We start from the raw sequence: 25,714 nt of genomic DNA, 5'->3' as shown, positions 1-25,714 counted from the left end.
CTCCCTCCCGCGGGTCGGGAAGCAGCGCCAGCGCCGACCCGCCGGGAATGGCACGGCTGCGGCCGCGGGCGGCTCGGACACGGAGCTAAAGCCGGTGCTTTTACACTGCCCCCCGGCCTTCGCAGGGCTTACTCTGGACCGCCCCTCAGTAAACCGGGCGGGGGAGAACACCCCTCAGGAGCTGGGGAGTGCCCGGCCAGCCTCATCCCGGCCGCCGGCGCCAGGCAGCACACAGCGACAGGCGCTCCGAGCCCTGCGAGGGGCAGCCGCCGGGCAGCGCCCCGCACCGCCCGCACCACCTCAGAGGGCCCACGGCGCCTGGGCCGCCGCCGCCGCCGCCTCAGTGGGGCCGCCCGCCCCGCCCCGCCGCTGACGGCGGCCGGCAGGGGCCAAGCTTGCGCTGGGGCGCTCGCCGCCGCGCTGGGCAGTTGGTCCCTGGTTCTCGGTCCCGCCGCTGCCCGGCCATGGAGCTGTGGCAGGTGCCGCTGCTCTTCTCGCGCCTGCCCATGTTCCCCTTCTTCGACCTGGCACACTACGTGGCCTCCGTCATGGCGCTGAAGGAGCAGCGGGGTGAGCGGGGGCCGCTGGCGGGACGGGACAGACACCCCACCCCCACCCCGCGCTCCCCTGCCGCGCCCCGGGCTTCCCCGTGTCTCCAGCTGTGCCCCCCGCACCGTGTGCCCCCGTCCCCTGGTCGGGCCAGGCCAGAGAGGGGCTGGCAGCCCCCTGCCGCCGGCCGTCCCAGCCCCAGCTGGGTAAAGGTGGCCGGCGCGCAAGATGGCGGGGGGTGCCTGAGGGGGGCCGGGGTGCGCGGAGCGGGGCTGGGCCGGGCAGTGCCGGGCGGCGCCTGGGGTGATCCGCGGCTGCCGGGGTTTTGCCGCTGGATCTCCGCGGGAGCTGCAGGTGTCTCGCCCGGGGTGGAGTGTTAAAGCATCTCCGCGGTCTTTTGCCTCCAGGGTTGTCCAGCCTGCAAAATGCTAGAGTCTTGGTGTTCTTTTTCCAGTAGTTTTGGATCCTGTTTGTTTTTAATGACGGCGAGTGACTAAGCCTCAGCGCGTGTGCCCTACTCCCGCAGAACCTCAGGTGGTTTGTGCTCGGCCCGGTGTAGCGAGAGGTCTGTCGGCGCTCCCGGTGGCGCTGAAGCGCGGGCGCGACGAGCAGAACGCCCCGCGGTGCGGCGCGGTGCGGCACAGACCCGCGGCGGGGGCTGCCGGGGACCCCGCGGGAACCCCTCCCCCCGCTGCCCCGCCGGGCGCTCTTCCTGCGGCAGCACCCAGATGTTCTCTGGCAGGCCGTAAGCATGCAAATGAGTTTGTCTGCCGCCTTCATTAGGCCATCTGTCTAATTGACTGCAGAAGCCACATAGGAAGCCCCTAGCCACATTTTTCTTGCTTTCTCAGAAACAGTGGCACTGGGGAAATCAGCCAGGACTTTTGTTGAAAACTTTTCGAAGTTTTAAAGTCCCAAGAATAAAAGGGTTGGACACCCTGAAGTAAGATTTATGTATGCAGAGAAGGAATGAAGATCACAGGCCAATGACTCGCTGTGAGGTATTACATCTGAGAGGAGAGCTGCTCAACTTTCGGGTTTATATCCTTCACACGACCTGGTTATACAGGAAGCTGTTAAGGAAATTCTATCATCAAGGAAACAGCTTGGGAATCTAATGAGCAGGTTGTGTGCTAGTGACTTTTTCTGTTGCACCCATAGATTGTAAAATTTAATTAGGAAAGCTTTGTACTCCCAGTAACAGGGTTCTGGATTTTGTGTGAGTGCACATAATGACATTTCAATCTCTACATGCTTTTTTCCAGAAAATGCTTTGCGCTATGGTTGTTAACCCCAAGCCTCGTTTTTAGTCTTCGCAAATGTAGAGACTACCCATCTTCTAATGTTCAGAATAACTACTTGTGATGCGGCTTTGGACAGTTACAGTAACTGTGCATACCAGTTGATAGTGGGCTTTCAGGATTCAGTTTTCAGTTTGGGCCCCTCACTGCAAGAAAGACATTGAAGTGCTGGAGGGTGTCCAAGGAAGGTTACCAAAGCTGGTGAAGGGTCTGGAGCACAAGTCTTATGAGGAGCAGCTGAGGGAACTGGGGTTGTTTAACCTGGAGGAAAGGAGCCTCAGGGAAGACCGTACTGCTTTCTACAACTACCTGAAAGGAAGTTTTAGGCAGGTGAGTGTTTTGGTCTCTTCTCCCAGGTAATAAGCAATAGGACATGAAGAAACAACTTCAGGTTGTGCCAGGGGAGGTTTAGATGGGATATTAGGGAAAATTTCTTCACCAAAAGGGTTGTCAAGCATTGGAAAAGGCTGTCTAGGGAAGTGGTGGATTCACCATCCCTAGCGGTATTTAAAAGGTGTGTGGATGTGATGCTTGGGGACATGGTTTAGTGTTGGACTTGGCAGTGTTAGGTTAACTGTTGCACTTGATGTTCTTAAAGGTCTTTTCCAGCCTAAATGATTGTATGATTTGGTGATTCTAGTGCAGATTTGGGAGCGTCTGCTTGCTTCAGATTTTTAAGGCTCTGCCTTGTTTATATACTGAGAGCTTTGATCCCTTCCTAAATGTGTCAAGGTGAATTTTTATGTCCTGCTGGTTAAGTGCACTTAGCAGACTGTGGAGACTGATATAAAATGCTTACATGTGCCAGTGTGTTCAACAAATTTGGTTACTACTGCTAAAATTGTTTCTGGGTGCTGACTTAAATCATTTTGTGATATAACTGTTCCATTTAAAAAGAGACTTTGTGTATAAAGGTATTTGATGTTATCATGCACTACCTTTAAACTTTCCTCAGGAATGGACACAAAGACCAGGGTGAGAGGTGCCTCTCCACTTCGCTAGCGTCAGAATAGCTTTAGTGAGACAGCACTTCTGGACAGCAGAGTTGCTGTCAGAAGTCTGGTCAGATCCATGCCAATATTTTTCTTTTCTTCTTGGCTTAATAGCTGGAAAGTTCAGAACTCTTGAGTATCTCCTAATACTTTGAACTGCAACTCAGGTGACTATATGTTGGTCCGGTGCTTACTTGCAAGTAGTTTGAGCTGATACTGAATCATAACTGAAATAGCAGTCATTATGAAATACTTAGGATGGATATATTAACATTGAATAATATTCTTTAGGCATTACTATATATTCTTTTTGGAAAATTGAAACAGTAGCTATGTGGCACAGGGCAATAACTGAGTAACCTTTAGTGGCTGGTGATAAAAGAAGCATGTGGTCAAAGTCACAGCCACCTTTGTTTTATCTCAGATTACTTTCTCATTAAAATACCAAGCCCCCACACTGCTTAAAATCAGATTCAATGTGGATATTTGTATCATGGATGGGCACACACTAACTGGGACTTTTCCAGTCCTTCTAGCTCAATTTTCTTGCTAACTTAGGAGTGTTGGCAAACAACAGCAGTGACAACTGAAGTGTTTTCCACATGTTTTAAAATAAGAGTTCTTGGCTAGTACATTTGGGATTGCTTAGGAGTGGTCCATTTGCAAGTCCAGTCAGTTGTAGAACTGGCAATTTTCTTTTTTTTTTTGGATGGAAGGACAGCAAAAGGTGTCGAGGGTTAAGAATGTGTCATATTTGGAAGGAATGTACTGGTTTTGGTCTTGCAAGTTTTCTGTGACTTAATTCTGGTGGTCTGAAGAGAACTAATATTTTTTTGCATAATTTTGCTAGATTAGATCTGGCTTTATAAATCCTTTAGCTTAATTGATGTTATTATATCCAGTTGAACAGAGGTGCTAGAGAAACTTCTGCAAGTCCTTCGGGTTTGCTTTTTAGATGTGTATGTGGTATGTATTCCTGATTGCCTGTTTGGAACATGTTGGAAAGGTTAAAGCAGGTCTTATCCTACTGACAGAAATAGTTTGCTAGCAAGGTTTTTTTAATTACTGTTAATTAAATTTAAATAATTTAAAACTGTATTCAACAAAAGTCCTTGTGTTTTGAACCTTACCTTTACTTTCTAAAGTATACCATTTGCAGGACTAGTGGCCTTCTGTCAGATCGTATTTTGCATGGTTGTATGATACCTCATTAGTTTTACAGGATGCATCAGAGGACAAATATAAATGACCTCTTGTTTAAAAACATGTGACCCACTCAGAATTGAGTTTATTTTCTGAAAGGTTACATCTCAGTCATAATTTAGGTAGCAAAGCTAAAATTATTAAATTAGTATCAGCATTATTTGCCTCATTGCCTTCTATGTGGTGTATATTCCTTGTTATAAAGCAGGTATGGATTGTTAAATACTTGAGCCAAGAAAATTCCAATGTTGAGCAGCAGAAAAGTCTTGAAATCCAGTGGAGTGTCCCGTCTCTTACCTTCTTCTATGTAATACCTTAATGAAGAAATTTGCATGCTTTGTTGTAGAGCTTGCTCATAGAGGACAATCTAGTAATAATAACAGGAATTCCTATATGTGTCCTCGAAACTGGAAACCACTTGCTGCTAGTTGTAAGGGAGAGTGTAGAAGCAGTGATTACTGAAAAGCAGGGGAATGGGTTTGAAAAGAGAAATAGCGAACTAATTTTAAAAAACCCTCAATTTCATTGATTTTTTTTTCCCAGTTTTTTTCCTTTAATCTGGCCTTCATTATAAGAAGTGAAAGATCATGAAAATACTTTTACAAAGTATGTAGGAGTGAAGGCAAATTGAACTAGAAACAATGTCAAATGTGCAGCAGAAATAAATTTAATCCTTTTCAAACATAATACATGAGCATCCTTTTTTCCTTAAAACTAGTTGTTACTAGCAGTGTTTCATTAATTGCAGTCAATGTGTGTGAAAAATAGAATGCAGTGTGTTAAAGTCAAAGACACAACACTTGGAATGGTTTCTTTTCATTATTAGCAATTTGACCAAACACCAGCTAAGTTTCAGTTGGCTATCTCTCAGTCATGCTGCATTTTATGGGGAGCGAGGAGGCTGCCAGTAAGGCGTTAAGGTGATACTTCTCTGCTAATGTAAGGTGAGAAGCATCATGCTAATGAAAGATTGGCTGCTGCACACCCACCTCACAATGGAGGTCTGAAGTATAAGATTTTATTTTTTTTTAAACCTGGTCTGGAGGTTGACAGTTCTTGGATGCGGAACATCCTGTCATGATCTGGTTACTGGTCTTGCTTCAAGACCAGATCCCTGCGCAGATTACTTCCTGTGTTACACCTGTCCAGGAGTTAAAGATTGTGCATAATGGTACAACTGATCTGTTAACAGTACGCCCCAGTTCTGCCACGTTTCCTGGTGATTTGTGATTTATAGTGTCTTCCTCCTTTAGCTGGGTTTTCTCATTGTCCTGTAAAGTTTGGGATGTTTCTTTTCTATATGGCCACGTTGCTGCTGTGGCATTATAGCACATTTAGTGGAGTTACTCAACAGAGAGAGTACTGCTGAACAAGGAGGATAGGATATACTCTTCTTGTTGCAAGAAAAGGAATTCAGCCCTTTTATGCTAAAGTAGATATATAGTAGTACTTGTAATGCAGCTGTGTCCTCAAATAAGAGAATAATTGCATTTGAGAAGAAAGCTACTATAGTTCTTTTGGACTTGTGTCTACTTAATATAATTATATTAATACAATTAATGTTTTTTTCTGAGTGCAATGGCTGTCAGCATTTTTTGGTTTGGTTTTTTTTTTTTTTTTTTTGCGTTTCACTACCTCAATACAGTAAGCACAAATCATTAATACTCTTCAAGTGTCTTAACCTTTTCAAATATGTTGGTGAAAATAGGTCCACATTCAGTTATATGGGATCTGGATTTAATGACCCACTTCATGTTTTTACTTTTGCTGTTAAGTAACATCAGCAGGCTTTAGAATTTTCTTCTGTTAATTTTATGCACACGAACATAATTGATTGCTACTTTGGAGAAGTGGTAATACGCAGTGACAAAGCTGAGCATAACCAGCTTGGAGGACTGGGTACTGCAGTACGGAAAATAAATTACACAGTAGTTTAAGAAAGATATTTTATATTCAGATGTGCTGTAATACTAAGGAGTGCTCACTTTTATAAATTGGCTGTTACGTAGGAATTTACATAGTACTGCAGTACGTCATAGCTGAATTGTATACAACAAGAAGTGAATTGTGTTGAGAGTGCCGTGTTCTCTTTGATGCGTTGGAGCGTCTCATCTTGGGTAAGAAGCTTCTTTTCCCACAGAAATGCCTGAAAAACCAAGAGCTTCTCCTTTGAATTGGGATCAGATGTCAAATTTTGTTTTGGTGCAGGCACTAGGTTTGATTTCTGCTTTTATGGACTTCAGCCTTTGGACTATGGAAAATTAAACTACTTCATGCAAACAGCTCTACACCTGTGTAAAGGGGAAGTTTTGGTAACATTGGACTTCTGAAGTGGAAGGAAATAGTCAAAACAACTGCTTGAGGATCTTTCTGGCTTTGATAAAGTGTCATTTCCCCTGAACCTACTTAAGGCTTCCCATTACCTCCAGCATAATCTTTTAATATTGAATACTGTCTTGGTATAGTTCAGTTGCAATCTAAAAAGGATAATTAGTTTTAAAGATAATCAAATAAACCAAACTGTGAACCTTACAGATATTATTATGGCTTCAGGTAAACTTTTTTCTCGGTTCAGGATTGCGGGTGGAACTATTTAATAACTGTTTTGGATACTGCTTTCATTTTGGTCAGCAAACACAGTTATTAGGGCATTATGAGGAAAAAGGAAAACAGTGACCTTGAATTCATGGAACACTCAAAAGCAGAAAGGGAATTCATAGAATAAACCCCCAAAATTTACCGATACCAATCCTGTCTAGGTCAGCAAAGCCACTTGTGTATTTTTAATAGAAAATTGAAAGCAACTGTCTATCTGTGCCATGTTATTAACAATGAGATCTCTCAGCCATGCTCTGAAAGCTTTCTCTTGTTAGCCGAATAGTTATAATAAACCAACCCACAAAAGATACTTGGGGAACACAGTGTCCATCTCTCACTTTTTTTTAGATAGCATATGCTTAAGTCAGTGTACTCTAAAGTTTGCATTTCTGAAGACTCTTCCTGTGAAAGCCTACAAATTCCTGCAGGATCTTTCATTACTTAAAGGAGCAATGTTGGACTGAATGATTTGAAAAATATGGGCTTTTAAAACCTGATGTGATTCCCAAATTTTTCTTTCTGTTTATTCATCTTTTCCCTTTGTTTCAGGAGCTGTGGAAGTGTCAGTCCGAAGTCCAGTTGCCTGCTGGTTTAGTGCTATGCTTTACTGCTTTGGTGGTTCAGTTTTGTCTTCATTGATGCTTGCAGAACCTCCAGTAGCCTTTCTGGCAAAGAGCACAAATATTCTACTGGCCTCTTCAGTCTGGTAAGCAGCCACAGTTGTGTTAAATGAGTGAGTGGCATTGGTTCTGAGGAAGCTGTGCTTTGATCCTGTACCATCAAGTTTCCATGTAAATCAGAAGCTTAACTTAAATATGGATTTGGATTCTGTCTCTTCATCCAGAAAGTCACTGCAGCAAAATAGCTGTTATGATCCTGTTCTTTAGGAATAAAATGCTTGTAAGAGAGCAGCTCTTATGGGCTGTTGTATAATGAAATGTGCAGTCACTAGACTAGACTTGCCGAACATATAGTACTCCTGGTCAAACAGCTGAAAACATTATTTTGAAATAAAGTGGACTTCAGTTACTGCTTCTCTGGATATAGGTAAGTCATAAATGTAATCTAGTTTTTCAGCAGTAGCTCTTGAAGACCAGAACCTGGCTGATGTGAAAAATTTGAACTTTTACTGTAATTGATGATCTAAGACAAGATCTTCTTTCCTATCCTCTAGTTTCTGCTTCCTGACATAATTTTTTTCTATATTTTACCCTTTCCCAAGTGGATGGGTGTTGTGGTGGAAGAGTAGAGAGCTGAATGGTTGTCATGGTTTAACCCAGCCAGCAACTAAGTACCACACAGCTGCATGCTCACTTGCCCCTCACCCCCATGGGATAGGGAAGAGAATCAGGAAAAAAAAAAAGGTAAAACTCATGGGCTGAGATAAGAAAAGTTTAATAATTGAAATATGATACTAATAATACTAATAATGAAGAGGAGAAAGAGGGAATAAAAGCCACTGGAGGGCTGGGGGGGGTGTGGGGTGGTGGGGAAACAAGTGAGGCACAATACAGTTGCTCAGTACACGTTGACCGATGCTCAGCCAGTCCCCGATTGCCCCCCTCCGGCCAGCTCCCCCCAGTTGATATACTGGACATGATGTTCTATGGTACAGAATATCCCTTTGTCTAGTTCAGGTCAGCTGTTCTGGCTCGGCTCCCTCACAGTTTCTTGTGCACCTGCTCACTGGCAGAGCACAGGAAATTGAGAAGTCCTTGATTTAGAGTAAGCACTACTTAGGAACAACTAAAACATCAGTGTGTTATCAATATCATTCTTATACTAAATAAAAAACGCAGGATTATACCAGCTACTAAGAAAATTAACTCTGTTCCAGTCAAACCCAGGACAATGGGAAGTCAGGTATGTGAACGATGAAGAAATTTGGCCTGGTTTGGAATTCAGAAAAAGCACTGGAATTATTTTCTTATAAATGTAGCCTTCCAGTGGAGTTAATTTGTTCCAGAAGATGATCTTTGAAGAAACCCTCAAACTTAACAAAATTTGTGAGCAGCAGTGGGGTTTTCAATTTAAAAATCTCAATTCCTATCTTAGAAGGACGTTATCTGCTTGAAATCTTCTAGTATCTGTCCCTTGTAGGATCTTAGGTTTTAAAATTGCAAATTCCTTAAAATGAAAGTATTTCCGTGTGTGTATAGTGTGTATCTATATATTAGTTTCCTGGTCTTCATGTTGCAATGAATATAACAGATTTCATTCAGGCAAATAAGTGAAATGAATAATGTGCAATAAATAGTGCAGTATTAACAAAGGTCATAGAATCTGCTTATAGTTCATATTAGTCTGATGCGGGCAGCGTGACTGCTTCTTTTCAGAAATGACGCAAGTTAGGAGTACACTTAAATAGAACATGATTCCTGTTGAACTTAACATGGTCAAATGTGATTTGCTGTGCACAAATAAAATGAGGTTTTAATGAGGAGCTATGAATGTTATGAAACCTTTTAAGCTTCTGCTTTTACAGAGGTCTCTCTTCATGAGTATAATGACTTTTAATTCTCCGTCCCAAATCACGTGAAATGAAATTCCCCAAGCCATACACAAACCTGGAAAAGAAAAAGGGGTTGTGCGACGCTTGAGAAATGCTCCAATAGTCTGTAGGACAGCGACATCTACTGTCAGCAGGTGTTGCTAGCAGAAATTACGGGCAAAACTGCGTGATCCAGTTTACCAGTGCTTCAGGGTCCTAAACCCAATTTCTGCAACTGTAAATTAAGTCTGGTTAGTGTTGTCTGTTGAGTACATGCCTTAAATGGCTGATTGCAGTAGGCATTAGAATACGTGCTCTCTATACATGTTTGACTTCATAACAACTGAAGCTTGGTTGTATACAAAGGCAATTGACTTTACAATAGGAGAAAAAGGAATAATATAAGCAGTTCAAAAGTAAGGCTAAAACGGAGCACCAGAGCAGTAGTTTGATGGTGATGTAAATTCCAGTAAATTTTTTGCATGTGAGGAATAGGCTGTTGCATGCTCAACTGGGAGGTCTTTGGAAGTTTGCAGTGGCACGGTAGTATATCCACTGTATATATATATAAAAAAAGTATATAACTAGGACAGGACTTCAGCTAAACTTTGCCTTTCTGGGGAGGAAGCTTCCTGGCATTCTGCTGTAAAGCATAAGCATTTTTTTCACAAAAAATAAAACCCAACCAAAACCCCCAAACCAAGTGCTGTCCTGATTTCTAATCTCTAACCATGAAGCACAACTTTTCCTAACTCTGGTGTTTGCTAGTAGTTCTAATGAAGTAAACTAGACATGGGAGGTGCATCTCTGCATTGCAGCCTGAGTAAACAGGAGAAGGATACAGACAGGATTGAGCTCAGAAGCCTAAATCAACAGGCAAGTATCTTTTTGAGGGCTTTCTGTGCTTGTGCTTAATTGTTATGCCCTTATTCCTGTGCTGAAATAATCTAGATACTTTATCTCAATTGTTTTTTTGAGACCCTAAATGTCCCTGCAAGAACTTAATTTTGTTTATGATTGAAGAGATACAATAAAACACCACATAATCTAATCTTTTGAAATTTACTGTCAACTTAGGATTTCATTGTTAGCCATTTTTAACTTCGTCTTGAAAGCAACTTGACAAAAGATATTATTAGATTTTGAGTTCTGTGCTTTCAGTGCTTTGAAAAAAGATATGTGATTGTAATTGGCAAGCTGGAATAGCTAGAATTAGTGGTTACTAAGATGTGAAATGTGTTTGAAAATATATGTGCATTTCATCTGGCATGACACTAACTAGTGGAGGCATTCTTGCTGAAGTTATATAATTCCATATACCTATCAGTATGAAAGCATGGTGTCAGCATGTAACTTACTACCCCGTTGTAATCCTATTAAAAACCCTCCAATCCAAAAAAACCCAACCCCAAAACCAAAACCCCTAGCCAAACACAAGATAGCCCACAAAAACGCACACCATGCTAAGTCAGTCAGATGCTGATTTAATATTTTGAATTACATGGTATGTAAGCTATAAAATGGTTGGTAAAATTTAAAGCTGTTTCTTGTGCTTTAGTGGATTCTTCTTTGGGACAATGAGGCAGTAAGAACAATTTCAAGTAATGTCTGATGATTTTGGTGCAAGAGCTCAAGCATGCTCAAAAGCATTTCCAATATGTCTACCACACAAACAAGTGAGTTATCACTATATCATGCATTGCTAGTCATACTCCAAAAAAACTTTAAAGGTTACTGGAAAGTGAATTCCTTAGCAAAACCTCTTGAATGCTACTAATGCGTTTTCTCATGATTTGCAGGTATTTTATTTTTTACTGCCCACAAGACATATTCTACCGGTGCTTTGCCTTTCTGCCTCTTCGGCTTCTGGTTGCAGGAATGAAAGAAGTGACTAGAACTTGGAAGATAACAGCTGGCATTGCACATGCGGACAGTCACTTCAAAGATGCCTGGCTTGTCATGATAGCTGTGGGCTGGGCCAGAGGTAACACGCATAACATCTTGGTCTGATGGATTGTGATGTTTTCGAGTGGTATTTAAATGGCTAGCCCTTGAGCATAACTGTAGCACCATTCCTCACTGTGCTAGATATGATAGTCCTAATACAGTCTGTTATCCCCTTAGGGGCTCAAGGGAAAAGTCTGTGCAGCAGTTTTTCTGCCTGGATTAAGGGTGACATTGAGTGACTTTGAGGGAGGTTCATCTTATCCCTTCAGAAGGTCTTGTGAGGACTTGTAGGATGGGCAGTTGATGGCAGTAAAGAAGTAGATTTGTGTAGCTTCAGTGCTATTACTAAACCTTCTGAGCATATTTCCTCAGAGCTGTTTTTCTTGCATGTGGCTGAAGAAGAGAACTTGTTTTCTTAGCTTTTTGGGTTGTAACTATTAGCTGATTTTAAACACAGGAATTAACCTTTTTGCCTGCCTGCTGTTTGGATTAGGACTCTGGAAGCTACCTTTCTAGCAGCTGTAGTTGTAGTCGCATTAGAACCACTTCAGGAAGAAGTAGTGCAGCTCTTGTTTCTATGTGCTTGATTCTGTTCTGCTTTAGGAAACAACACGTGTTCATGTGATGATCTGATGTATGCTTGTCACAGGTTATAATATAGATCAGTCTCATTGGACAGAGTGTCTTAACACCTCCTTATGTCTTGATTCTTTTAATGTAAAAATACATATCCACTTTTCTTGCAGAGGGTCCCTGTAGTTCATAGAGACATTCTCTGTACTTACATGATGACATGAAGAATAGATTGATATTAAGCCTCTCTGGAGATTTACTTTTGCAATTCAGGCATTTGTTTGTAGTGATGAATGCATCAGTTCAGATGCTATCAGATAAAGGTAAACCTGAGGCTCTTGCTGAGTAGCCAGACCTCTAAGGTGTCATGTTAGTTGTTCAAGTCATGCACGTATAAAAGATTGGATTAGTCTCTTAAAGTCTGAGCTTTGGGTACCACATTTGGCACCTGTTTTGCTGGGTTAAAAATGAGTTTTGCTGGGAACAGTAATAGGTTGTGCAGTAGTGATAGCAGTCAGTGGAGGCTTATTGTAGATCTCTGCAATTTCAGGAGCTGGTGGTGGCCTGATTTCCAACTTTGAGCAGCTGGTGAGAGGAGTGTGGAAACCTGAAACCAATGAACTACTGAAGATGTCCTAGTAAGTTTTCTAAAAAAGACTGAAACATATTAACTGTTGTTTTGCTAACTCCTTGCCTTGACACTCACTTTTAGTGGTTCAGATAAAAAAAAAAAAAAAGCAGGAGGACATGTTTCTGCTCAACGTTTTGGTGTGTATCTTGTGAAAGATTGATTGGTGATCTTTGGTAATTTTAGAAGATGTTTTAATCATTTAGGTTCACAGCACAAGAGCACCAAATGGGAACACTAGTCATCAAAAATGATTTGGCAGAAAGTAGTACTGAGTCCGTAAGAAGTTTCTGGAAAGCAGTATTAACTCTGTTTGTCTTACAGGGATGTGGTCTTCTATGCAAAATGAAGGGACAGTGGTACCAGAAGTATACAAGTGAAGTCTTCCTTTTTGGTGCACGCTCTGAGCATTGCTAAGATAGCTTCCTTTGAGTGTTGTCACTGTTACTTTCTCTGCCAGTACTGTTTTCCTCCATAGGTGCCAGTTGTTTGAGAAGATGCAAATCAGTTATTCAATATAGCAAAAAAGTACTGCAAGATAGGAAATGTTACTCCTCTTGCAGAAGCAAAGAATGGGAATATTGCATGGCTCCCAGTTTAGTCTGTACAGTAAAATGAGAGTTGAAGACAGGCTAGAAAGCCACAAGCTATTATTGAAAGTCAAGATAAGTGTACTATGGTAATTTCCTAAAAACTGTTTGATCTTTTCCATATTACTCTCAGGTCTTTAGAAATAATATTTTTTTTAAGTTATCTTGCTTTACTTCAGCCAGTCTTCGCAACAGAATATCAGAAAAGAAATTTGTAGCCTTTCCTTTGGCAATATTTCAACTTTTTATGGCTTATCTTAGTTGCTGGCTTTTTCTGAAGTTTAGAATTTCTCTCCCTCTGCCAGTGCCCAAGTGGCAGTCTTGAAAGCAAAATTCCAGAGGGACGAGGTCGCTGTCAATAGTAGCACTGTAAATGCAAATAACGCTGTACTTACTGGTCCAACACTAGAGCAGCTCTTACTGACTGTGGCAGTGCTTGCATGTATTCTTCTCTGTGGTGGATGTGGCTCAAAATAACACAGAATTATTAAAATTATGTGTAATATATAAAGCTTAAGGATATTAAATAGAAGTAACTTACCAAGTTAAACAGATAAGACATTCTGCAGATGGATGAGATGTCTGTATACATAGTTGTTTTTAGACTGCCTGAACAGTAAGTTGATGCAGTAAATCTCTGAGTTACTGAAAAGACAGTGAAGAATGTGTCTACACTAGATGCTCTGTGATAACAGGAATGCACCTGTACATGTCACATGTAGATGCAGATTAAGAAACGCACAGAATTTTTCTGCCAGTATATTAGGGCTCTCTTTTCAGACTAGATAACTGACCAAAGTTGGGTTTTGACTGCATACCTAGCAAGGGATTTACCACCACAATGAAGATAGCTAGAAGATGTAAATCTTTACATGTCTCAAGTCAACATGACTGTGTTGGCAAAACCTGGTAGCATAGGCCAGGCTCAAGTCAAGTATAAGCTGACTGCAACCCTAGAACTGCTGGAGAGTCACAGTGGACCAACATTTTGGACTATGTTATTCTTCAACATTTTAAGCAACTCCTTGGAGTAACTAACACCTGGAGTATAGGAGAGGAATCGTTTATTTTTAAGTCTAGTCTGAGTAGTGCAGACTTTGTTATTTAACTCCTCAGTAAGATATATTGGGAGAGGAAGAAGGCAAACAAGGTGACCTATAGAGTCCGAATAAAGGCATTGATTTGAGGAGGATTGTTGAGTATGAGTTTGCTGGGTGTGTAAAGTAGTGTTGAACTCTATGCTTGTCCATATTACTGACAGAAAGCATAGTAATAGTATATAAACTGGAAGTCTTAGTTTAATTATGGCTAGGTTTTGGACCTTGTCACTGTTACCACAAGTTTTCCTTAGTTCTGTTCAGAAGTAATTCTTTTGCACACTAAGAATTCTAGACCATGGCAGCTTTCACTGTAGAGCAGAGAAGAGAAATTAACATTGTTTGTTTGAATTCCAGCCCTGTGAAGGTAACATTGATAGGAGCAGTTCTTTTCACTCTGCAACACAGCCAGTACTTGCCAATAGCAAGACACAACCTCATGTTTTTATACACCGTATTTCTTGTTGTCTCCAAGGTAAGAATGTCATAGTGTTGCAAGAAACTAAATAACAAAACCCATTTTGTTTCATTATTTCAAAGCAAAGAATATGCCGTCAAACATTCTATCACAAGGTAGAATACATGCTTCTGCATGGATGGTCAGCTCCTGCTGAAGTCTTAAACCCATATATAATCTTCTGTATGTGAGCAAAATGGAAGACCTGTTCTGTTAGTGATACTGTTTAATGCATGGCGGGGGGTGGTGGTGGTGTGTGGGAAAGAAAAAAATCAGTAGTATGGGCATCCAACAGCTGATATGCTAGCCTTGTATGTCCATAATCTCAAACAAACTTTATGCTTGTAGAAAGAAACTCTCCTGCTCTCTGCCTTTTGCTAGCTTCTTAATGCCTTCCTCGGTTTGCAGAGAGAGCTAGCTAGGGTTTTATCTAGCTTAAGTGTTTGCAACGGAGGTGTTTAGGTGGGAAGAGAAAGTATCAAAACGACTTTGAAGTAGCTGTAACTACTTTTATAATAAAATAGATACTACCTCTCTTTTGAATCCTTTAAACCCTCCAGTTTTGTTCATTTCCATGATGATGCCTGTCTTCAGGATTATTAGCTAATAAGGAAGTGTAGTCTCTGTATTAGCAGATGTCTGGAGATTTTAAGGGCTTCAGAACTGCTGAACAGACTAGAGATTGTCTTAAAGTGGTAGTTGCCAGTCTCCTTTCTGTGAAGTATCTGACAAGTGTAATTCTAAGGAAGTTACTTCAGGGAGCCAAGACTTCAAGCTGATGCTCATGATTCTCCACCTAAACCAATAAAGGCATTGTTGAACTGGGGATGCTGGGAATGGGAAAGGAAAGGAATGTTATTCTGGAAGTCAGAAATTACAGCTGTCTTTAGATGCTGGCTGTCAGGCTGCAGTGAAGTGACTTAAGTTCTTAACCTGATGGTCTTACTGACAATCAGGAACTTGAGTATCCACTTAACTGCTAAAGCAACAGTTATGTGTTCTAAGGAATTTTCATCTAAATCTCTCAGCTTTATGGAATAAGTATGGCCGTCTGGATTTCTAACTAAAGTCTGGCTGTGCATATGTATTTAGCTGCTTTCTTTTTGCATTCTTTTGATTTAAATGGAAGTAGCCACCTTGTTTACAGATTTTTAGTTTGAACAAAGTACAAATCTTAGTAAAAGTTGCTCTTCACTTTAGTTGTATGATGTTAAATGTGGTTTACTCTTAGGATTATTTTAATAAACCTACATAGAAAGTTTTTTGTGCACATTGTTTGTGTATAGGTATGTGAAGAGTGTAGGTCATAAAGAAAAGCATTCTTTGAACAATTCCAGCTAAAATGAGCATATTTCTGTTCTTGGTGGCATGGCCTCATGCTTGTGTAGAAAGTTAGAAATGCCATACATATATTCAGCTTTGGACTTGTTTCCAATTGCTGGGAAGTCATTAAAACTTTTATTGTAACTTGATTGTTGTTTTTCCTAGGTAACAATGACGTTGACAAGATCTGCAACTTCTCCATTTGCTCCCTTTGAGGCTGCATTAGGCCACATGTTCTTTGGCTTGCAAAAGACACCATCCAAAGTGAAGGGTGAAGGTGCTGCGTCTTCCAATGGCTCTTCAGTCTGTGACCGGTCTTCTGAACAGCAGCATGATGGTGTTAAGAAAAGACAGGCAAAGAAAACAGAATAAGTGTCTTAAAATCTTTGATGGCCATGACCTTTGAAGATGTTTGTATTTCAGATTAGGCTGGCTGAGAAATTTGTTTAAAGAAATGCATGTGAGGAGAGAACAGGGCTGTATACTACTGTGGTGTTGTTTGCCTTCAGAATGTGTTTTGTAAGCTACTGTTCAGATGTCTAAATGCACATGTTGGATTTTTAAGCTAAAAACTACAATTTTTTATGGTGGTTTTAAGTTTACTAGATTTTGTATTTATGATAACTTCAACTGCTTTAATACTAAACAGATATTTTCAAAATGTGACAGTCGGGTTTTTTTGTCTGATAATACCACTTGTTTCACCTCTTCCCACCTTCCACTGATTCTTACATTTCATTTGGATAGCACATATTTGCACTGCCAAGTGTTCACATTAGCTTGTCTCAAATAAGAAAGCCATCATCTGAGTAACACTTTATCACATTGCACTGTAAGGCCATGAAAGTGTACTGAACTCATGCCTTTAATTAGAAAAATAACTGAATTAACTGTTGAAGAATTGCACTGGTCTAGATTTTCTTCCTTTACTTAGGTAAATATTTTTTGTACTTTTTTTTTTTAATAACTGAATTATCTGGCACCTTTAAAAATCTTTGCAGTTGGCAAGTAGACACGTTTCTGTATTTTCATTGTTGGCTTACTTTGACACTTTACTTGCAAGCATTTGGTACATTGCTGTTTTTCATGTTACGTAGGTGATTTACTTGTGGTTTGCAGTTATCTTTTAGTTTGATTGGAACTAGACATCTCTGCCTGTACTTTTATCCAAGCATGTGCATTTTTTTATTTCCAAAGCCAAACTTCCTTTCAAAAAAAGAATACCGGACAGTACATTTACCTCATTTCTCATGAGTTCAGCCCTGTTTTGCTTGCTGTTAATAACCACCAGCACCAGTTTGTAGTGATCACCTCTGGTGCTATTGTGGAAGAAGCCTGCTGACACCTGTAAAATTCTGGGGGTTTTGATCATGGGCCGATTTACGTGACACCAGGCCTCTGCTGGTGACAGAAGGCATACACCTGCCTGGAACGGGGAAAAGATCTTTGCACAGGAGTTAGCAGGGCTCATTGAAAGAGCCTTAAACTAATTTGAAGGGGGAAAGGGACAAAACCAGGCTTGCTAGAGATAAGCCTGAGCGCCGGCAAGCTAATGTTTGAGGGATGGTGTGCTAGTGAGATCCTTTGGTCTGCCACCTCAGTGGAGGTAGGGGCTGGAGAGGCATGTGACAGCAAAGACACAAAGGTTATTGTGTTAGAAACCATGGAAGTGCTTGAGAATGGTCATGTAGGAATTAGGGCTTCTCCCCCAAAAAAGGTGGTAGGAACTATAGCCCAACTGAAGTGCATCTACAGCAATGCATGCAGCATGGGCAACAAACAGGAGAACCTGGAAGCCAGTGTGCAGCAAGAAAACTGTGATACAGTTGCCATCATGGAAACGTGGTGGGATGATTCACGCAACTGGAGTGCTGCAATGGATGGCTATAAACTTGTCAGAAAGGATAGGCAAGGAAGAAGAGGCAGTGGGGTAGCCATGTATGTTGCAGGGTGCTTTGACTGTCTAGATCTTAATGGTGATGATAGAGTTTGGTGTTTATGGGTGGGAATCAGGGGAAAGGCTAACAAGGCAGATACCATGGTGGGAGTCTGTTATAGACCACACAGCCAGCATGAAAAGCCAGATGAAATATTCTCAAAGCAGCTGGGAGAAGTCTCACAATCACTAGCCCTTGTTCTCATGGGGGACTTCACCTTATCAGGTATCTGCTGGAAATACAGAACAGAAGAGAAGAGTAAGTTCAGGAGATTCCTGGAGTGTGTGGAAGACAAATTCCTGACACAGTTGGTGAGGGAGCCAGGTAGGAAAGGCACCCTGTGATGTGATGGTTGGAGGCCACCATGGGCACAGCGATCACGGAATGACAGAGTTTTTCATTCTTGGAGAAGTAAGGAGGGAGTTCAGCAGAACGGCTGCCTTGGACTTCTGGAGGGCAGACTGGCCTGTTCAGGAGCCTGGTTGACAGAGTTTTTGGGGAGGCAGTCCCGAAGGGCAAAGGAGTCCAGAAACACTGGACATTCTTCAGGAAGGAGCTCCTACAGACGCAGGAGCAGGCTGTCCCCATGTGCTGAAAGACAAGCCGGTGGGGAAGAAGGCTGACCTGGCTGAGCAGGGAGCTTTGGCTGGAATTCAGGGGGGAAAAGGAGAGTCTGTGAGCTTTGGAAGAAGGGGGCAGGCCACTCAGGAGGACTACAAGGGTGTCATGAGGTTATGCAGGGAGAAAATTAGAAGGGCCAAAGGCCAGCGACAACATAATCTGGCTGCTGCTGCAAAACACAGCAAAGAGCATTTCTACAAAGGCGTTAGCAACAACAGGAGGACTAAGGAGCATCTCCATCCTTCACTGGATGCATGGGGAAACATGGTGACAAAGGATGAGGAAAAGGATGAGGTACTTGACGCTTGCTTTGCCTCAGTCTTCAATAGTAAGACCAGCTGTTGGGGTACCCAGTACCTGAGCTGGAGGACAGGGACAGGGAGCAGAATGAAGCCCCCATAATGCAAGGGCAAACAGTCAGCGACCTGCTACACCACTTGGACACAGACACCAGTCTGTGGGGCTGGATGGGATCCACCCGAGGGTACTGAGGGAGCTGGCAGAAGTGCTCCCCACAACACTTTCCATCATTTGCCAGCAGTCGTGGCTAACCAGGGAGGTCCCAGTGGACTGGAGGCTGGCAAATGTGACACCCATCTACAAGGCGGGCAGGGAGGAGGATCTGGGGCACTACAGGGCTGTCAGCCTGACCTCAGTGCCAGGTAAGGTTATGGGGCAGATCATCCTGAGTGCCAACACACAGCACATACAGGACAACCAGGTGATCAGGCCCAGCCAGCATGGCTTTGTGAAAGCCAGGTCCTGCTTGACTAACCTGACCGCCTTCTACGACAAGATGATCTGCTTAGTAGATGAGTGGTGAAGTGTCTAGAGAGCAAGTCTTACGAGGAGCAGCTGGGGCAACTGGGGTTGTTTAGTCTGGAGGAAAGGAGCCTCAGGGAAGATCCTATCACTCTACAACTACCTGAGAGGAGGCTGTAGCAAGGTGGGTGTTGGTCTCTTCTCCCAAGTAACAAGCAACGGGACAAGTGGAAATGGCCTCAAGTTGCACCAGGGGAGGTTTAGATTGAATATTAGAAAAATGCCTTCACCAAAAGGGTTGTCAAGCATTGGAAGAGGCTGCCCAGGGAAGTGGTTGTCACCACCCCTGGAGGTACTTGAAGGATGTGTAGATGTGATGCTTAGGGCCATGGTTTTGTGTTGGACTTGGCTGTGTTAGGTTATCTGTTGGACCTGATGATCTTAAAGGTCTTTTTCAATTTAAATGATTCTACGATTCTAAAATATCAGCAGCACTGGAACTATTTATTAGTGTTTGCTTAACTGATACCTGCTTGTTGCATCTTTTTTGCACATGAAGTGGAGCAGTTCTATGAAGCAGTTTGTATGAAGCGGCATACACTTCAGAACTGAGAATTTTGACATTAGAGATGTTACATTTCATAAGAATGGAATCTTTTCAGAGGAATCTTTCATTGATATGCCAATTTTTAGAATAAATCAAACTATTTTTACAGAGTTAGATTATTTGTCTTCAGATAATACTTCTTTGAAGAGTATTCTTCAGCAAGAGGTGGGTTAATCTTTGTGTGGCAATGCAGAGGAGAATGTGGAGGGAGATCTGATTTGAAAAGACAAAGTTCTAGTTCTAGGTACATACCTAAATTTAGAAAAACTGTTATCAGTGCTGTGCTTACAGAAAGAAAAAAAAAATACCCAAGAAATTTCTTGTGCCTGTCTAGTCACATTTCCATGGTAGTGACTAAAACCATTGAACTCCTCAGTTTGGAACCCCAACTGTATAGCAGGTGTGTTGTACCTTGAAAGCTAAAATGAGTATTTTATTCAACAGAGAAGAAGTAAAAAACAAAAACAAAACCAAAAACAAAACCAAAAACAAACAAAAAAAATAAACCCACCAAAAAGAGCCCCCAGCTCTTCAGACAAAATTGTGATCATATTGCTGACATTTTACACTGAAACTCAGTGCACAATTATGAATGCTTGGAGTATTCACTTGCAGGATGTCTCAGTTTTTAGTATCATGGATGTATGGATAAACTTGAAGCTGCCAGCTAAGTAGTTAATGATCAACTAGTTATTCAGCAACACCAGCACAAGTTGTCAACAGTGTTTAAAACTTGTGGATGTTTTTTTTTTAAATTTTGTATACTAGATCACAAGAGCCATATGGAATTGGATTGTGGTATGGAACTGTGTTGCACAACTGTGAAATATTGGCTGATAACTGGCTACTCTGAACCCAAATAAATGTGAAAACATGCTTAGACTAATTATTTAACAATTCTGCAATTGAAAGAAAATATATGGTTTTGTATTCATTTTGGACTCAAAAATAACAATTTTTTTTAAAAAGTTGTTTTTCTTGACTGAACACCTTAAGAGAAATACACATCACACTAAAAATGTATATTGTTGTGAAACAGAACATAAGTTACGCTGAAAGAAATCCCATTGTAAGAACCATGAAAACAAACCTTCATGTTTAAAGATCTTGCAGGCTTCTGAAGGATGGGTGCTTAAAAGGAATGCATACTGAATAGTTACATGCAAGTTTAACACAAAATGCAATACAAAAAAGATAAGCAGTTGCTCGGGGTTCAACCTGAATTCTGTAGGAGACTAATACTGTCAGTTCAGGGTGCCTTAAATAAGCAACTGCTTCCTCGTTTTCATGCTGATAGTTCCGCATCTCTCCTAAACCTCTCTCTGTTAGATTGGTAAGATTTCCTTACACTGTTCTGTTCTGGTAAAGCTTGTCAGATTCAGCAGAACAGTGTATGTGAACTAGTTGGCTGCCTCTAATTCTGTCATTAGTCTTGTAAAATTAGAAGTAGTTCTTTTGTGCTAATATAAACTAAGGCTTGAAGGAGTTGTTTTATCAGCTTAATTCTCAGGCTGGAGGAGCCTATTCCTGATTAATCCAATTGCTATTCTGGGTCTTCGTTTCTATTAAGTATGCCCAATTTCTGTAAAAAAGAGTACCTTCAGATGTGATTCATGAACAGAACCAAAGTTGCTTTAGGTGATAAATGCATTTTGCTTTCCTCTTCAGTATTTTCTACGTTTCATTTTATTGGAAAGAAGTGGAGGTAGAACGATATCATACAGACAGTGCCTTCACTTCCAGTGTCAGTATATTAGGCAAGACACAGTTGCTCAAGAATTCCAAACATCTGTCCTCTGTAGGAATCTGAATTTGCTCAACATAAGGGCCATGCTGAAAGCTAGCATGTTCCAACAATCTAGACAGTGAATACAAACCTTAGTCAGAATGAAAACTCCTAATTTATAAGGTTAATCCTAATTTCTAAGGTCTAAATGAATTCTTACAAAGAGTAGCAACAGAGAAGCAGCATTTGACACTGAGACTCAAAAATCTGTTGTAAATAGTAAGTTGCGTTTGTTCTGATAAAACTGCCCTATTAAGCAGTCAGATGCCTTTTCTGACATGTCTGAAAATGCCCAGCAAGGAAGAGAGAGCAATGTGAACATAGATAGAGAAATATATTGATATTGTTAGGCAAGAACAGCCTGCTCCACACTGATCTGCAAGTGGGTTTTATCTACAGCCAGGAAGTAGAATGTGATCAAAATGGCATACCAAATAAAAACTCCTGCAACCAAGTTTGATAAACTAGTGCATGCATATGTCCAACAACTTCTGTGAAGGAGGGACATAGCAGGTTGCTGATAGAGGAGGAACAGAACATGTTGTCTGGGTGGGGACTGGTGATGAGTGGTGTCCCTTACGGGTATGAATTGCATATTGGGACCAGTGCTGTTTAGTATGTTCATTAACAGCATAGTGGGATCAAGTGCACCCTCAGCAAATCTGCAGATGACATCAAGCTGAGTGGTGTGGTTGACGTGCCTGAGGGATGAGATACTATCCAGAGGGACCTGGACAAACTGGAGAAGTGGGCCCATGTGAACCTCATCAGTTCAACAAGGTCAAATGCAAGGCCCTGCACCTGGGGCAGGGAAACCTCTGGTACCAATACAGGCTTGGGGGATGAAGGGATTGAGAACAGCTGTGCTGTATCCTGGGCTGCATAACAAGAAGTGTGGTTGGCAGGTCAAGGCAGGTGATTCTGGCCCTTTGCTCTGGGGAGATTTCATCTGGAGTACTGTATCCAGCTCTGGGGTCTCCATTACAGGAAAGACACGGACCTGTTGGAGTGGGTCCAGAGGAGAGCCAAAAAAACGATCAGAGGGCTGGAGCACCTCTCCTATGAGGAAGAACTGAGAGAGTTGGGGTTGCTCAGCCTGGAGAAGAGAAAGCTCCAGGGAGACCTTATTGTGTCCTTTCAATACTTAAAGGATGCTTATGAGAAAGATGAGCACAGATTTTTTTAGTAGGGCCTGTTGTGATGGGAGAGGGGGTAATGGTTTTAAACAAAAAAAGGGTAGATTCAGACCAGATATAAGGAAGAAATTTTTATGGTGAGCGTGTTGAAAAATGGGATCAGGTTGTCCAGAGAGGTGGTAGGTGCCCCATCCCTGGAAACATTCAAGGTCAGGTTGGCAGGGCTCTGAGCAACCTGATCTAGTTGAAGATGTCCCTGCTTATTGCAGGGGGATTGGACTAGGTGATCTTTGGAGGTCTGTTCTAACCAAAATATTCTATGGTTCTTTGATTCTATGAAAAAAAATGTTTCCTCAAAAACTTTTGGGTTTTTTGTTGTTTGACAGTTGTTGAAGCATGCTGTCATGGTGGTTGAGACAGCCTTACTGATCCTGGAAGCTGATAATGCCAGTGCCATGGAGTTGTTATTAAGGACCCAAAGAGCAAGAAACATGCATCTACTTTGTTGTCTCTGGCTAAAAGTTTATCAAGCTTTTTGTCATACTTTTCCATGAAAAATTATATGCAAATGGTTCCTTGTGGCAGTCACTTCCATCAGTCACCTTCCGTTTGGTCAGGTATTTTCCTTCCCTTAAAAGAAGACCCCTATCAAACGGTTGAATATCAAGGCTGGATTAGATAGTCTCGTGGATTTGTTGTTGTTGTTGGGCTTCTTTGGGCCAAATTTGGAACAAAGTAATCGAAAGATTTTTTGATTCAAAACTTTGGCACACATTTTGTTTTCTGAAAATTACATCCATTTATGGTCCTGGGATGTTTATGGAATTACATGGAAGTATTTTTAAGTGTCTGTCAGTGGAATTCGAGCGTACCTTTAAGACACTTCAGAAGATCATGCTGAGCAAATTGAAGACATGATTTTATATTGTTTTTCTATCGTCATAGCAGAATGTCAGAAAAATCCAAGGTGAGGAAATTATTTTTGTATTGAAGAAAGTACCGTTTCATGGCAACTTGTCTCTCACAGGGGTGACTTCTTAGTTCAATTGTTTGCATAAAGACTTTGCTATCTTTACTTACCAGTCGCCCGTCAGGCACCAAAGCTTGGTTCTAACTCTCCCAAAGTGAGCTGATGTTCTGCAAAGGAGGTGGTTTTCCTTTGGTGTTTGATTCTTAGCTCATGAAAATGTAAAACAGAGGGAGAGAGGCTTAGCGCTGTACTTTGTCTTTTCAGGGAAAGAATGGAGCATGGCAGAACGACCCATCTTTCTGAGCAGCTGCTTTTGTATTAATTGGGGCATGTTCTTTGGCTTCAATCCAATCATTCAATATATTTTTAGGCCCCTTTAATTCAGTATAGCAGCTGAAATCAAGGAGAGGTAGTTCATGTGATATGTTTAGCTCATAACAGACCCCACCAGCAGCACTGAGAACCAGCATGCCAGAAAGAAAGATAGCAATGAATTGCCCTTTTAACAACAGCCTCTTCTATAGGGTTTGTGGATTTTTAAAGTAAATTCAGGTTTCAGAGTCTGATAATATGCAAAGGAGAACCAAACCTGAATTTGAGTTTTGAGGCAATGTTGCATGGTTACAAAGATTTACATTCTGATAATTGGGATATTCTCTCCTGTAACAAGTACACATATGCTTTATTTTTATAATGGACCTTCTGGATTTAAAAGTTCAGGATCAGGCTGGGTTCTTCTGAACCCATCTCTCCCAAGCATAATCCAGATGTCTTGTAGCTGGCTTTGGTTTAGAACTGTCTTGCCAAAATAATAGTTCCTTAGCAATCAAATGCGTTGATGATTTTTTCATTGCCTTCTCTTTACCTAAATCTCCTGCTTATTTCAGACTGAAGCTTTATGTGAGTAAGTTTGGCAGGAACCAGGTCATAACTGAGTTTAGAAGAAGCTAAAACTCAGTCTGTTAAAAAAAAAAAAGTTTCAACGCTAATATTTATTAAGTAAAAAGATACAGATGCCAAATAGTAAAGAGTTTACCAAAAATCAACAAAAAGTCAGTGCTATAAGGCTATACTTAAGAAAAGCAGAGAAATTTCTGAAAACAAACCTATGCACTGCTATTGAGATAAGTAGCTGTATACAGATGAACACAGGAAACAAGTTACTAAATCATGTGTTGCTATGTATATGTTCTTGTCCTCAAACACCATCTGAATGGAGCACAAGGTTAATGAGCTTCAGACCAAGCTGAAGCAAGTGCACAAGGAGTCAAGACAAAATGGAGTAACTCCTGGAAATGCTATACAGTGTGCTATTACTGTAGCAAGAGGAGGAAACCTAGACAGACTGCTGTCAGAAATAAACTAGGAATATGGTTCTAACACTAGTACAATCCTATTGTTGCTGACCTAAGAGGTGATATGCTGTGTTTCTGAGTCTGTAGCTGGTCTATATGGATGTCTATGAAATCACAGCATCAGCCCTGCAAGGAAAAGCAATGATTAAGAAGGTCAAGCTGGGTAAGACCCCTGGGGATATGTCTGCAGTGTGAACTACAAGAACGCGATCAGGCATTTCAAGTTATTAATGAGATGTGCTTCTGATGTCTTTAAACAGCACCGATTTTTTTTTTTTTTTTTTTTTTTTTTACTCAGGCTGAAATGGTGTGGAGAAGAGTGGATTATGTCTGGGCAGTTCATTAATGTCAGGGGGGGGAAAAAAAACCCCAAAACAATGAGGGTGCTGAACAAGATACTCCTAGTAAAATGCATCCTTGCTTCTTGGTATGCAGTCAGGTAATACAGAATTCAACCACCTCTAATGTGGGCAATAACGGAGCTTCTCATTGCACCTCCAGGGGCATCACACTGCTGTGGCTACTAGATCTGACTTATACTGAAAAGAAACAGCAAGGAAACTTGTAAAAATTGTGGGTTATCTTTGGCACAGAGGGTGACTGACTCAGTAAATCAAGGGTGTTAGAGAAGATGGACTGGCTATCACAAAGGTCTGTAAAATCAGAATTGAACCTGATGCACATGGAATGTTTTTTGCAAAATGCAGCAACTTCAGGTGAAACTGGTAGGTGATGGACCCTGAGTGAACCAAGAAAAAAAGCTATTGCTTAAGTTGCACAATGTATAATTA

The 25,714-nt window shown here is 41.4% G+C and overlaps 1 protein-coding gene across 2 annotated transcripts; it reads left to right on the top strand.

The window, feature by feature from the left end:
• Positions 1-267: 267 nt before the first annotated feature.
• On the top strand, positions 268-20,552 carry TMEM38B (transmembrane protein 38B). 2 transcript variants are annotated; one of them, XM_055699803.1, is made up of 6 exons: positions 268-570; positions 7,193-7,349; positions 10,934-11,118; positions 12,205-12,292; positions 14,327-14,444; positions 15,915-20,552. In XM_055699803.1, exons 1-6 carry the CDS (start codon positions 465-467, stop codon positions 16,119-16,121), a joined length of 861 nt encoding a protein of 286 aa, XP_055555778.1. In that variant the 5' UTR covers positions 268-464; the 3' UTR covers positions 16,122-20,552. The 2 variants fall into 2 exon arrangements, with proteins under 2 accessions (XP_055555778.1, XP_005446935.1); XM_005446878.4 differs by lacking the exon at positions 268-570 and adding an exon at positions 1,293-2,180.
• The last annotated feature ends 5,162 nt before the right edge of the window (positions 20,553-25,714 follow it).

Source organism: Falco cherrug, chromosome Z (genome assembly GCF_023634085.1).
Source record: "Falco cherrug isolate bFalChe1 chromosome Z, bFalChe1.pri, whole genome shotgun sequence".
Taxonomy (NCBI): Eukaryota; Metazoa; Chordata; class Aves; order Falconiformes; family Falconidae; genus Falco; species Falco cherrug.
Note: the sequence above shows the minus strand (reverse complement) of the source record. Positions and strands in the feature narration are given on the sequence as shown.